The sequence below is a fragment of the Penicillium mononematosum genome, assembly GCF_028829835.1.
Source record: "Penicillium mononematosum strain IBT 11891 chromosome Unknown utg000005l:1.0-9366267.0:1.0-9372171.0, whole genome shotgun sequence".
Taxonomy (NCBI): Eukaryota; Fungi; Ascomycota; class Eurotiomycetes; order Eurotiales; family Aspergillaceae; genus Penicillium; species Penicillium mononematosum.
The window spans coordinates 8,927,509-8,940,962 of record NW_026643275.1 but is presented as its reverse complement, the minus strand read 5'-3'; the positions used below and the strand labels follow the sequence as shown (position 1 = coordinate 8,940,962).

Here is a 13,454-nt window from a genome sequence, read left to right as displayed (position 1 = left end):
TTTTTAGGTTCTGGGAACCATCGATCTTTCGCAAGCCAACATGCATGGTAAATCTAACCCAACCAGTAGAAGGATAGATTGATATTTACGATAGTTTAGTGGCACGATGCAATACGACCAGAGCGAAGAGACGGTATGCTCAACGCAAAGTCGGGGGGTCAAAGACACAAGACCCTAATAGTTGAGTCTACCAGCGACTAGAAACAGATAGAATAAATTGTGGCCGTGGTTATCATATGATCTTGGTGGAAATCCAAAGGTCGTGCAATCATGAGACCTCAGAGAGGTGCTGGGATGGGAAGCTGAGAGCGACGTTGCTGGGCATCCATCAGCTTGCGTCGCACAGCCTCGCCACCTGCAACGTTGTTCGATTTGCGCTTGCGGGTGGGAGTCCGCTGGTCGTTGTTCTTGGCGTGCCGGAAGACACTGGCAGGACGCGCGGGGGAGTTGGCGGGCATAAACTCCCGGTGCTGAGGGAGGCGGAGGAGCGCCTGGTAGCGGTTATGGTTGCGACGGAAAGCGGTGACAATACCCTTGTCCAGGTGATTGAGGAAGCGCTCTTCGCTGTTGGCTGGCTGCAACTCAGACTTGCGTGTGGGGGTAGGTGTGCCCAGGGACTTGCCAAAGGGAGTGGCCATCGGGGAGACCAGGGCGTCATCGTCGAACTGCTTATCCAGGTCCTCATCTTCATCAGAGGATCCATTGCCAAAGTCGATGAAGTCATCGACGTTGAGAGCAGATTCTGGGTCATCTTCTTCGTCTTCTTCGAAGGAGCTGTCGATCGTGAAGTCCTGAGAGGGGTAGAATGCCTCAGGGGGACCCATGACCTGGCCTCCCGGGGTGAGATCGTTGCCGAGAGCGGTCATCATGAGGTTGGCACTCGAAGCCAGCATTGGGCTGAAATCCATCTGATTGGGCGAGGCGAGTGCATCGGTGTCGCTCTCGTCGACCAAGTGAAGTGTAGTCTGGCGAGGGCTAGTGTTGGCAGTTCCAGGCATACTGTTGGCCGCAGAGTCCAACCAGTCGTGGCGAGAAGAGGCATACGCGGGAATAATGACGAGATGCTTGCCAGTGCAGTCGACCAAGGCTACTGGCTTGTGGGGGTCTGCTACGAAGGTTCCCATGATAGGCCCGCGGCGGCGGGGGACACAATCACTCTTCTCGTCCACAGGGGCCAAAGAGTCGGAGGAGTCCCGGCGGAGAAGGGAGCGAGGGTGGGTGATGGTTGCTGGTGGGGGGAGATCTTCGTCTGTGGTGTCACCGTCATCGCCTTTTCAAAGGGGTTAGCACAACCAAATTTCAAATCCAAATGACCAATTATCATACTCTCGTAACCGCTCAAACTACCCTCGGAGGATCCATCGGACTCGACATGGTAAATGCTTCCATGGCCGTAGTCGGCGTCACCGAACATCTCTTCGGATTGCCGGCGAGTACTTCTTTGGTAGTTTTCGTTGTCGTTTTCAATCATACGACGCAACTGTGGGTCCAAACTGTCTTGTTGCAGGAAGTCACCCGGGATGTCGTCGTCACTGTGTGAATCACTATCAGAGGACGAATCGGATCGCTCCTCAAAATGAACTCGCCGAGCGACTGGCGTTTCAGCGGCTTCACTAGTCACCTGAGGTTCTCCAAAGGTGTCCATGGCACTGTAAAGGTGCTCTTCATCAAAGAAGGACGCAGCCGGTAGGAACATGTGATCGTCAAAGGAGTTGATAGCCCACTGATCCTCGTCATCGGCAAACCCAGCGCTGGGCAAAGGCCGGTGGGTTTTCTCAGACTCCACAATTATCATTTCTTCCATCTTCTCGACGTCTTGGTCTTCATCTTCGGCGTCTGTGATATAGTCTACACCGGCATACACATCATCTGAGCTATCATCCGAGTCATTGGCGTCATTGCCATCACTGCTGTCGCTGCTGTCGTCGTCCAAGACACGTCTTCTCTTGTTGACTGCGAGTTGGCGCCCCGCCTTACTGTCTCGGCGACGACCATAAGACGGGGCCCGAACTGCTGGTTCTTGCTCGTCGTCCGCATCTTCTTCTGAATCATCTGCCTCGTCGCTCAGATCCCCGAGGGACGAGACTGAAGAAACACTTGAGACCGATGATGATGAAGCTCTCCTTTTCCTATCTGATGACTGGACATTGGCTGACTTTCGAGACTGATTGCCCTTCAGTGACATATCCAGGTTTCGCATGATGTTGGCCTCGGGGGTTGAGGGGCGGGGGTGAGCGTTTTTGGCGGTGCTCTTAGGAGCCCGCTTGGAAGAGTATGAACTCTGAGGCATCTTGTAATAGAGACGTATGGGTGAATAGGGGTTGTTTTGTCGTAAAAGGACTTATTTGGTCCTTGGCTTTTTGTTGTTCAAATGGTCCGGTCCGTTCCAGGGGGATCCGGTTATGGGATGAAGGAAGAGGGGTAGATCTTCCTTGGGTGAGAGGACGGTTGTAGTTTGGTCCAAAAGAGTAGTCCGTTAAGGGATAAGAAGTCGAAAGGAGGTGGGACGGAGTGGAGGAGATTTGAGAAATGGAGTGGAGGGGAGGAGTCCCAATTTTTTTCTTTTCGTAGCCACGAAAGCACCCGCAGTCCGTTGCGGACGCTATGATGCTCCTTCTGGGAGTTTGCTAGGGGGCAATTCCAACGCCTTCTCACAAGGCGTCGAAAGAGAATCAAATATCGTCAAGTAGAATTGAAGATCGGAGCTGCAGGACTGGGGAGCCGGCAGGGACAGGCTCCCCAGCGAGGCATTTACAGCTCAACGAAGGCCATTTGGCTGAATTCTTGACGATATGTAGTGGATATGTAGTGAGTATTTTGAGAAGAGGTTTCAATAAGTCCAGGAAAATCCGAAGTAGATCAGTTGAGAGTGCTATGGGAGAGGAAAGAAGAAGAGGAGGACGGGTCGTTTTTTTCCCCCCCAAGTGGGGGACACCCGTGATTGGCTGCAGAACACGACCGCCCATTCGTTGGCGCCGCTCACCGACTCTTTCGCGCCAATCAGCGATCGCCGAAAGTCGCAACAGGAAAGTCATGAATCTGATATCCACCTAGGCATTTACTTAAAATTGGGTATATTGAGATTATATTGGGTATTGGGTTCTATTATTACTGATGTTGTGCAGTAACGGGCATCTCTTCGATTCAATGCTATTTGGCCTTCGAAGGGATATAACCCGAGTCGAGTCCGAACAAAAACAAACTTAGAAAACATAAACGTCATTAAAGATCCTCGGCGCAATTCTCCCGGCAAATTCAAACCTGCAAGAGACAGGTTTCGAGGTCGACTCACGTTTCCACTTTGTTGACATGCCATATCGAACATCAGATCACTGCCTAGGTGCATGTCAAACTAGAATATACACGGTGCAGGGGCTGACCCGTGCGGCATGCCCAGTGCATGCATGATGATTCATCCTACGGGAGATTTTTTCATCGATGACACATCCTGAGATGAATCATATTGTTTGGACTTCACAATGACCCAAATTTTCACCAAGGCTATTGGCTAATTGGTTCGAGCCATAGATCCGGCCACCTTTTACTTTACGAGTGGCAAAGTGCTCTACTCTATTCCGAGGGGCTTGGCAATTTTGTCCTTTTCCCAAGCCGGGAACCTGCAGGTCTTTTTTTAATTTCGCCCTGCCTAAATGGCCTAAAAAAGATCAGAGGCGGTAAAATGGACAACATGGCTGAGGCTGGGCGCGTCTAACATGCATGAGATAGAGCCATTGCTCTCTTATCTTTTTCGATCGGTGAGGGAGCAACTCTAGCTTGTATAGCTTTTTACACCTGCAATATTATGTTCTACGATGTATAACATTGCGGATCAAGAATCTTGAGGGGTAAAGGTAGAACGGAAGATCTTTCCGATTCTCTCTCTTTTTGAATACATTCTTGCCCCTTCTACCTTTTCCGAAGCATGCAAGATCATCTCTCTGCCCCGCAGTGGCTGCGATGGAAAAATTTCTACTCCCCCCCAACACCAATCAGACTCTCTTCAGGGAAACAATATCCCCATCACTATTCCGTAGCATCTTTTCAGTTGAGGCAAATCGTTCGCCGTTCGGATGTCAATCCTCCACCTGGCCACTTCGATAGTCTTCTAACTTGCATCCCCCACTTCTTCACCCTCCCCATATATGTTGTAGGACAATATACATGATACATACCGGTGTCGACACTCGCCCGAGCGGATTCCAATACAGTCGGTGTAGATTAATGCCCAATGGTATCTGGGTAATGACCCTGGATACTTGAGTAATTCGACATGTCAAAATGGACTTGACAACACCCATGTACGGAAGAGATCAAGTGTAGGGACCACGATCTCATAACTTGCTCCATAGATCTAAAATTCTTATCCTCAATAAATATTTCATTTCACTTTTTTTGCTCCATAACATGCAACAACATGGTAAAGCCATACGGTTGGGCATAGAATACCATTCTCAATAAGAAACTGAAGTGATCTGCTAGAATATATGCTACGCTGACCAACCCCCACGTCACCATCACTGACAACGCCAGTCCGCGCCCGTTCAGCAACCATTAAATTAGGAACAAGGCCAAAGTGATACAAAATGGTTCGGGACCACTCTGTGACTTCCAATAGAAGCAGCAAAGAATACGCCAGCTTCCGCACATTTTTTGTCCAACTCCTCCAGCTTGCGCATAGTCTCCAAGGAACTCTCATGGACCTCTGAAGGTCCGTAACCCTCAAGCCCCAATGAAGTGAGGCGTGGCAGGGCTTTTGACTCTATCAATTGTTCGATTTGATCGACCGACCATTCAAGCAGCTCGTTGTGGCAGTGACACAGATACAAAGTCTCAAGGGACGGCGGCAAAAGTGTCACGAGATCTCTCGTCGGCTCCAGGTTGTCGTCAAGCCTGGCAAGCATTGATATAGAAATATGTAGATATTTCATCACATTAAAATCGGCAAACGATCCCATCCATCCGATTTCATCTTCCTGATATGATTCACCACAGAGCCAAAAGGCCTCTAGTGATGCTTTGTGGAGGGATATAGATTCCCGAAGGGGATCCGTTAGAAGATCGGGCCCATCTGAGATCATTTCTCCGCCAATATTTAACCGGAAAGTCTTGAGAGCCTTGCAAGATTCAATCCAGACACCGAATCCACACTCCGTGTTTGTCATCTCGAGATCAATATCTGTGACTCCCGAGAAGGGTGTAATGCGGGGTTGTCCTTCTTCACGGCCGGAGTCAACGATAGAGGATCCTCCAATCCTGCGCACCGCCGGGAATTTGAAGAACGGTTCCATGCAGCTCGCAGGGATTGAATCTTCCGTGTCGTACCATTCGGCGAATGCCTCGACGAGGCGAGGAAAAGCCGTGACATCCTCTTTGGCAGCCTTCACGAACATTCGTTGAACATATTCTGACCCATACGGGTAGCATATGCTGATTCGTCTTAAGCCTTTTAGCTGGGGGATGAGCAAAGCCAGCCAAGCATCAGTGTTTCCGCGCCACAGTTGACCGTACGGTTGCGTGGACCAACAAGTACCAGCAACAAGTCCGCCAATAAGTTCCGCATCATATTCAAATTCACAGTCGATATCCCCAGCGTCATCTTCAGTGTCCCAACTCTCCAAGCGTAAAGATCGCACCGCGTTCGCCAACTGCGGCCGTCGCGCGATTGCATTGAAGAATCGACTGACTTGTCCAATTGTATGATTGCTAACGTCACCAAGAATAACCTGAGAGTAGAGAGTTGGTAGCAGAACTGTGTACAGTCGACGACAGGACAGAACCAGGGAATATCGATCACCTTGGTGATGCAGATCTTCCGCAATGAGGCAAAGAGTCTCCTCTGGGAGGTCGAGAAACATGACCATGACGTGGCTAGTAAGGTTTCTTGCGAAAGCAAAGAGATGGTTGTTTCATTCAGGTTGAGGAGGTTGTCGTGTCTTCCGAGGGGCGCTAGGAATCACGAGGTGGGGGCGACAATTGTCTGTAGCACTTGATAGAAGGCCCAACCACGACTACAGTATATAGTCGATATTGAGAGAATATGGCTATTATGTTATCGCCGGCACAGTGAGCACTAAGAAGCAAGTGAACCGGGATATCTGACAGAAGAGGAAACAAGTGGAGTCTGCCAAGAGCAACTATCAAAAGGAAAGCGGTTAACTACATGTAACCCGAGTTGTACCGCATAAGGCCAAATGACATTAATTAGATGAAAAATAATATAATTTCAAGTTCTTTAGATTCATGGACATAATCTCCGTTGCACGAGGTTTCATTTAGCAACCCCTCCATTCTGGGTCGCCCAATCAAATCCAAGGTTCCTTGGTTGGTCGGATCAACAACCATGGTTCTGTCCATAAAACAAGATTAAGGTGGACAAAACTGAAAATAGGGGACATCAAGTGCCAGGATAAGGAGCGACATTACTAGGCATAGGCTCAGTCTTTGTCCGACCAAACATAGACAAACGTGATTTCGACCGGGTAGGAACTGCCGCTGGCCGGGTACTTTGTTGGCCCTCGCTCTCCGCTTCGGCGGGGACAGCAGACTCGACAGGGCGACGCGGGCCTCCTCTACCTTCCTCACACCTTCACGTATTTCATCAGACGAAGCACCCGGTGGTGCAGTCGTCGTTAAAGTCTCAGTAGGCCGAATTAGACCCTCAGAGGTATCTTGGTTGAGCTTGGCGATCTCTTCTTCCGTCACCAGACGCTCATTCTCCAAACGGACTTCGCGTCCGCGTTTGTGGCAGTACCACAACACAAAGAGGAGGACTGGAGAAACCGATAGTCAGCAGATATTCATCCACTGGACGGGATGCTTCACTTACTGAACAATGCCAAAGACCAGAGCACATTCATGCCCATAACAGCAGGGAATCGAGCTTTCAGGAATGTCATGATAGAGCGCAGCATTCCTACGAGAGCAGCTGGCTTCGACACAAGTTCCTTTAGACTTGGCATGTTGACTCCCATTTTCTCTGCAGCTGCAGCGGCCTTGCCCACATTCTCCATGTTGACACCACTCTTGCCGGCGCGCTCGGCAGCAACCGCCAGCATCTCTGGAGCCAGGGTTTCGGTCCAACGTTCGGGAAGTTTCTCGATCAACTTTTGCATGGGGCCAGGCAGCTTCGTATAGGTTTCTTGTAGTTGCCGATTTCCGTTGGTCAGCAGCATCTCCAAGTCATGATAGGCAGTCGGTACTCCGTTGATCAGATCCTTGAAAATGAGCTTGAACTTGCGTAAGAGCTCTTGTGTCTCCTCACTGATCGAAAATACACGGTTGTTATCCGCTGCCAGATTCAATCGCTCCAGAATATCCGTCACATCATCAGCATCTTTATCTGCGTCTTTCCCGTTTGTTGGCGTATCCGATGTGGTGGGAGGAGTCGCGGTTTCGGTCTGCGATTTGTTCGCATCATGGGCGTCTTTATCCTATTTGCAGAGATCCGTATGTTAGTACATACTGAAGCCAGATGCAAGGACCCGAAAATGAACACAATCAAATAGATGACCGACCTTCTCTGTGTTCTTCTTCCAAAACATGGCACTCCACCGTTTCTTCTTCTGTGGAGGCTTTGAGACTTCCGACTTCGGAGTCTCTGATCTTGTCAATGTTGGCTGAGAGCTCTTCCGTTCTTGTCTACCCTCCTCGCCAAGCTCCTTTGCCAAGTCCTCCACAGGCGATGTAGGTAGAGGGATGTTTTCGGCTTGTACGCTCATCACAGGTTGCAGAGACGTCCCCGCAGGGCTTTCTGTTGGGGTTTGCTCATTCTGGCGGGTTGGAATGGGCGCAGATTCCGACTGGCCAGTGACTTCGCGTAGGTAGGCTTCATCTTCCGGCGTCAGGACGGGCTTGGGCGCGCTGGTCATTTGCGACGAACGCCGTAGGTTTTTGATTTGGTTGAGATATTGCATAGCCATAATGGATAAATTCAAGGTACTGAGCAGCAATATGTGTTTTATCTCCTGATCCTTGGTGGGAAGTAGACGATAGGGAAAAAAGTAGGGCGAAACAACACGGGCGCGTGCTGAAGGTAAGGGGAGGCGCGCGCTATAGACTTTAGTGATAGATCAGCTTTCCCAAGCGCTAGATGATATGTCAGATAAAATGATTCGATGATCGGAAGATGTCGCAGCTAACCAAACAGCTAGCCAAGTTGGATGCCCACACCAAGCTTTTGTTTCGCTAAAATGTGGACTCGAGCCTGTTCCTCGTGATGATATCACCGGTGGCTTAGCAACCCCGCATGTGCCACTGGTTCGGTAGCACCGCCACAGCACCGCCACACATGTCCCATCTATGGACTTGGCTTCTAATATCCCGAACAGCTTTTGAATTATAACAGAAAGCTCCGTAGAGCTCCATCTTCATTCATTGGTTAACACTTTCTATTTTACCTGTAGATCTAAGTTACTCAAGTACTTCATTTTGCCCACGGGTGTATATCTCGTTTACTGAGAGGGATGTTGTTACCTAGGTGACTAGTATTCATTCGCTTGTGCAAATCTGTTTTCCATTCTAGAGTAAATAAAAGCATATAAACGCTATTTATCCTGTACATCATGCCCACTTTTTCTTTTTTTTCCTTTTCTTTTTTTCTTTTGAAAAAAAGAGAAAATCGATGTCTGTATGACAGCATACAGATTCCGACACTTAAACTCAGGACGTGAATGATGGGTCTGCCGCCTCAAAAAATCGCATCACCGCCATTGTGACTACTGGGTACCCCATGATCACATCGTGCAATCCGGTTTTCAAGATCTCTTCGCGAATAACCCCGTTATCTGTTCTCCATTCCATCATTGACCCGGCAGCCCCCAGATCTGCTTTCGAGTCGAGCTTCTTTTGCTCAAGGTCGTCATAACTGATCCCAGCTGGCATTGATGCATTAACCGCATGCCAAAACACAAGTTGAGAATGGTGCCATGGAATGTCAAAGTCATCCTCAGCGTGGATAATCGTTATCCGGTATTCCTCCCCGTTCAGCTCGTTAGCCCGGATATATTGCGCGATACAATCTTTGCTCAGCCATTTGTCTCGAATAAATCGCTGAAGATATTTGAAGAGAGGAGGGAACCTTGCAACTGGCGACAAGATTGGTATGGTGCCCGCGACTCGATAAGTTGAGACTAATGTCGCGACATCCACAAATGGCGCAACCAGCACGGTGCCAGCGAATACGATTGGTGGATTCTGTACAGCAAGATGTTTGGACACAGCGATGCTCACAGCTGTGCCCATCGATTGACCAAATATCAAAATTCGAGACGGAGGAATGCCTGCAACATTCATTGCCCAATCCACCACGGCGAGGGCATCAATGATAAGCCCGGTTTCAGATGGTGACCCAGTACTCTTTCCAAACCCTCGGTAATCAAATGTAAGAACGTGGATTTTTCCAGGATTACCCGCTGACAGCGCGCGATAATTTGGGACCCGGTAACCTGAGGCAACGGTTCCCCCAGCGCCGTGCATGTGAAGAATCAAACGAGCCTCAGGGTCCTCCCGTAGTAACTGAAATCCCAATCGAGATTTTATATCGGATACAAAGCCCACGGGCTCTTCAATGAGAGATATCTGATGCTTGCGATATAATTCCACGGGAAGAATATGCCAAGCGTACAGCTGTTCACCGTCCGTCGTTCTGATGGAGAACGGAGTGACCTGGTTCCTCAGGAATCCAAAGGTTTCGGGGACATTGAGGTCTTTGAACCATGTCATCTGAATGGCGTGCAGATAAACCACATGGGATTGGAAGGTTGACGTGGTGAGTAACCCTAGAAGGATCGCGTATAACCCAACCCCAACAGCGACTGGTATTGACGCATACTTAAAGAAAGAACCAGCTACCTCACTAGCTGTCATGATGGATTAAAACAATGAAACGAGAATATCGCACAGAAACAAAGGAAATAAGAGGAGAATCTTGAACGCTGACGGTCGACCTGGTGCAGCACACTAACAGAGTGGGGCAGGCTAACCTGTCTGGTGTTTACATACTTCCCCCGCTAAATGTCGCTTTTTGCCGGAAGGTCATCTGCAATCTACGAAATAATATCCTTCTTCCTGTGTCTATAAAGATGAGTACTATTCAATGGCTTCTAGATGCCTAATTCTGCTTGCCTTGTCTGTTCGGCCTCATCGCCCTGGAATGAAATCAGCCATGTGGATCCTCACGTAGCGGCTATTGTAGTGAGTTGATTGGATATCAGGGGTATGCGCATACCCTGCCACACCCCCCTGCCTGAGGACTCAGCGCCTACGGAGCACATCTCTCCTTAAGATGACGTGTCTCCGCTGCAAATCAAATTCTAAAGAAAGGAAAGGAAAAATCCCGAAAAAGAAAACCCAGTGTTGATTCTATATCGCCGGCCGAAGCACAGTACAAAGTATGGCTGTCTTCCTAAACTATCAGAACAATGCGGTCCATGTAGTCATCGAGATCGCATGTAATCCAGAGGTTCTCAGAAAAAAGGCAACCAGTAGACGGAGTACTCATAGGTGTCGTAAATAGCCGGGTCTGCTGCCCTTAGAACTGCAAATACCTCTCCTATCATCGCAATGCGACTAAGAAGATAAAACACGGGGGACGAGAGACTGAAAAGTGTCAAGATGCCATCCCACCGAAGGACAACCTTCTCAAAGTGCATGAATATAAGCATTGACACAATTGAAACAAATGCGGATACACGCCAGAGCCACAACTCAACGATGGATGGGAACATGGTATTCCAAGATACGAGATGAAGGGCGCCAAAGGAAATTCCGAGCAGACACGCCAAAGGCCAGATCTTTGACCTATATAAGTCGGGATCCCAATGGGATACGACGATATCCTTGCGGAACTTATATTGTTTTTCGATATCTCGGGTCTCGTTTTCGTTGATTGAGACTTCGCATGGTTGTTCGATAATTGGACTTTCGATTTGGGCTCTTCAGAGCTTTGGTTCGAGCCTCATGTATGAGTCTGTCCTCTTCTATCTTCTCAAACACCCGTGGGGTAAGATACCATATATTCCAGTATGATGTTTGCTCTTTCATCCCTTCGTTGTCGAACTTATTACTCACAGCCATCGATTCGAAAAAGTGTAATTGCTCCATGCTCATTTCCGGAAGTGCAACAAGAGATGGTGATCCAATATCTTTCGGCTTGTTCCACCAGAAGAAGTATGTCACGATAAAAAACGGGATATAGCCCAGGGTCATCGACTCCAACTGCGAGAGTGGCAGATGATAAGAGATACGCAGTATGCATTGTGCTGAGAACCAGGTTACTTGGATCAAAGCGAGTAGTTTTGCAGCATTATCTGATTTGCTCTTGTCGCAGATGTCATCGAGAGATAGGCCCCAATTTGGATGGTCTTCCCACCGAATAAGTTCTTGCTTTAGTAACCAGGTATATTGATTCGGCCAAATGACACGATCGCCATTCGGTGTTCGGTACCTCAATGCGAGCATGCTGATGTAGAAGGCATGTACAAGCTTGAATTGGCCTGCTGTGGAATCGGCACATTCCCTTTGCATCCTGCGGCACTGCGCCCATTCCTGTAGTCCTTCCACTGCAATAAACTCCGGTGCAAATACTGTCTTGAAGAAAAGGGCGACCTTATGGAGGTTTGCGTAAGATTCGCGCTTGTAGACTCGGGGATGAATCACGACCCAGGTGCACAGAAATATTGTGGCCAGGCATGTTGTTATCAAACTTATTGTACCACGACCGGGGTTATCCCAGATCCAGCCGACCAATTTCTTGTCGGGTGACAGGCCGAGACTGCAATTTGAACATGATTGGTTGCTCATTGAGGCTTTCGGTGGACTGGAACCGGGCGCGTTCTCCCGGCAATGCGAGTTGAGCCAGGGAACTATATGAAAGGTAAGCTGAATGCAAGAAAAATATGTATTCAGCTGTTGAGTTTCTATACTACGACATCAATAGATATATCTAACAACATAGATAAGCGCTGGGTATCGCTTTAAAGCTAGGGTGGTCGACGTGTTCATGTTACAGATATCTCGGGCTACGGTAAGTCTCATGCCCAGGTCCTGCAGACGCAATCCCGATTTAGACGTCTTTTAAGTGAGCGGCGGTTTTGAATTGGTAAGTTAGTAATTTCAGTGGGTACGAGGGGGAAATAGTGGATTCACTTGCCATACGCACTAATGAGAACCCTCCGATAGCCGCCCCTATATTGGGGCGGTTTATTTTTGCAAGGATCCTGTCCACTCTGTTGACGCTTCGGGCGTTATCCCGTTGGTCCCTTTCATGAGGATTTCTAATCATCTCGAATATCGGTGTCTTTGTTGACCAAAGACACGATGTCGCTAGAAATGATTGCGGAAAGAGAGTAAAAACGTCGACAAGGTAATCGAGCAATCACAGGAGTTGGACATTAATCAAAAGTCATAATGTCAAAAGGAAAGTTTCCAATAAGACAGGAGGTCTCGCTGTTCTTTGCGTTTAATTCGTACCATTCTCGGACCCTCAGGCTTGAAGTCAGTCGAGATCTATGCGTCAACGGTGACCATGCTGGTGTTCAACCATACCTACATGTAGGCACAAATCAAATGAGGCGTCGGAATATGCTGTCAATTATATGCTAAGGATTCTTTCGTTAATCTTTTTTTTTTCCTTTCCTTTCTTCCTTTTTTTGAAACCATCTGTTCCTTCTAATTACTGACTTTCCCTCCATTCCTAGGGAGTTTGCTTATAACAAGCTTGATTGGGTCGGGATCGAACTTGGACGATAATCGATCGATCTGTTCTGTCCAAGTGAAACTTACTGCCTCTTTAGAATCGCTCAAAGCGCTCCTCGGGTATGATAACCCATTATCTCATCATAAATGGTAGTCTGTGGGACCACCCATCAACAGAAGTGAGGGCGAAGAATAGCTCTTCAAAAAAAAAAAATTAGCATGAAGTTGAAAGCTCTCCGACAGGATGAAACTGCGGGATTAAAGTCCCTGTCTGCAGCAAAAAGGGTACAATATGAAGTGTGTCTCCGGCGTTGTAAGCTTTACTGGAGATTTTTTGTTTTATCGTAAGCCCAGATAAAGGAGGATCTATACCTCTTTCGACCAAACGGGCCAAACCGCCACCTTCCCTAAATAGGACTAGACTTGGGGCCGCACCGTTCCAAGGTTCCAAGGCTGAGCCAAGCCGTCGAGGTTCCTGCTTTTGACATCTGTGCGATCTACACGTGGACATTTACGGCAGGATCAGCCAACTCCGTCGGTCGCCCGACAATCATTCTTGGCTCGTCTACCTAAAAAGTATGTAGGCTTGCACACTATAATGTAAGCCTCTCCGTATAGCCGTTTACCTCCAAATCTTACCTCAGCAGTTGTGGAATCTGTCTCACTTTTGGAGACTAGTTGCAAAAAGGCGGGGTATCCATGCTGTTAGATCACCATTTTCCATGCGTTCCTCAGGTGCCCCACACGGACCCTGCATGTAC

The 13,454-nt window shown here is 48.5% G+C and overlaps 5 protein-coding genes across 5 annotated transcripts; all 5 read right to left on the bottom strand.

The window, feature by feature from the left end:
* Positions 1 to 278: 278 nt before the first annotated feature.
* On the bottom strand, positions 279 to 2,290 carry N7519_011636 (uncharacterized protein; the record flags this gene model as incomplete). Its single annotated transcript, XM_057298409.1, has 2 exons — positions 279 to 1,270; positions 1,327 to 2,290. 2 exons carry the CDS (start codon positions 2,288 to 2,290, stop codon positions 279 to 281), a joined length of 1,956 nt encoding a protein of 651 aa, XP_057146291.1.
* A 2,266-nt stretch (positions 2,291 to 4,556) lies between these two features.
* On the bottom strand, positions 4,557 to 5,861 carry N7519_011635 (uncharacterized protein; the record flags this gene model as incomplete). Its single annotated transcript, XM_057298408.1, has 1 exon — positions 4,557 to 5,861. The coding sequence occupies one exon, from the start codon at positions 5,859 to 5,861 to the stop codon at positions 4,557 to 4,559; it is 1,305 nt and encodes a 434-aa protein (XP_057146290.1).
* A 502-nt stretch (positions 5,862 to 6,363) lies between these two features.
* On the bottom strand, positions 6,364 to 7,919 carry N7519_011634 (uncharacterized protein; the record flags this gene model as incomplete). The annotated part of the gene is made up of 3 exons (XM_057298407.1): positions 6,364 to 6,770; positions 6,827 to 7,430; positions 7,515 to 7,919. 3 exons carry the CDS (start codon positions 7,917 to 7,919, stop codon positions 6,364 to 6,366), a joined length of 1,416 nt encoding a protein of 471 aa, XP_057146289.1.
* Positions 7,920 to 8,658: 739 nt separating this feature from the next.
* Positions 8,659 to 9,864, bottom strand: N7519_011633 (alpha/beta hydrolase; the record flags this gene model as incomplete). The annotated part of the gene is made up of 1 exon (XM_057298406.1): positions 8,659 to 9,864. One exon carries the CDS (start codon positions 9,862 to 9,864, stop codon positions 8,659 to 8,661), a length of 1,206 nt encoding a protein of 401 aa, XP_057146288.1.
* A 981-nt stretch (positions 9,865 to 10,845) lies between these two features.
* Positions 10,846 to 11,799, bottom strand: N7519_011632 (uncharacterized protein; the record flags this gene model as incomplete). Its single annotated transcript, XM_057298405.1, has 1 exon — positions 10,846 to 11,799. The coding sequence occupies one exon, from the start codon at positions 11,797 to 11,799 to the stop codon at positions 10,846 to 10,848; it is 954 nt and encodes a 317-aa protein (XP_057146287.1).
* Between the last annotated feature and the right edge of the window lie 1,655 nt (positions 11,800 to 13,454).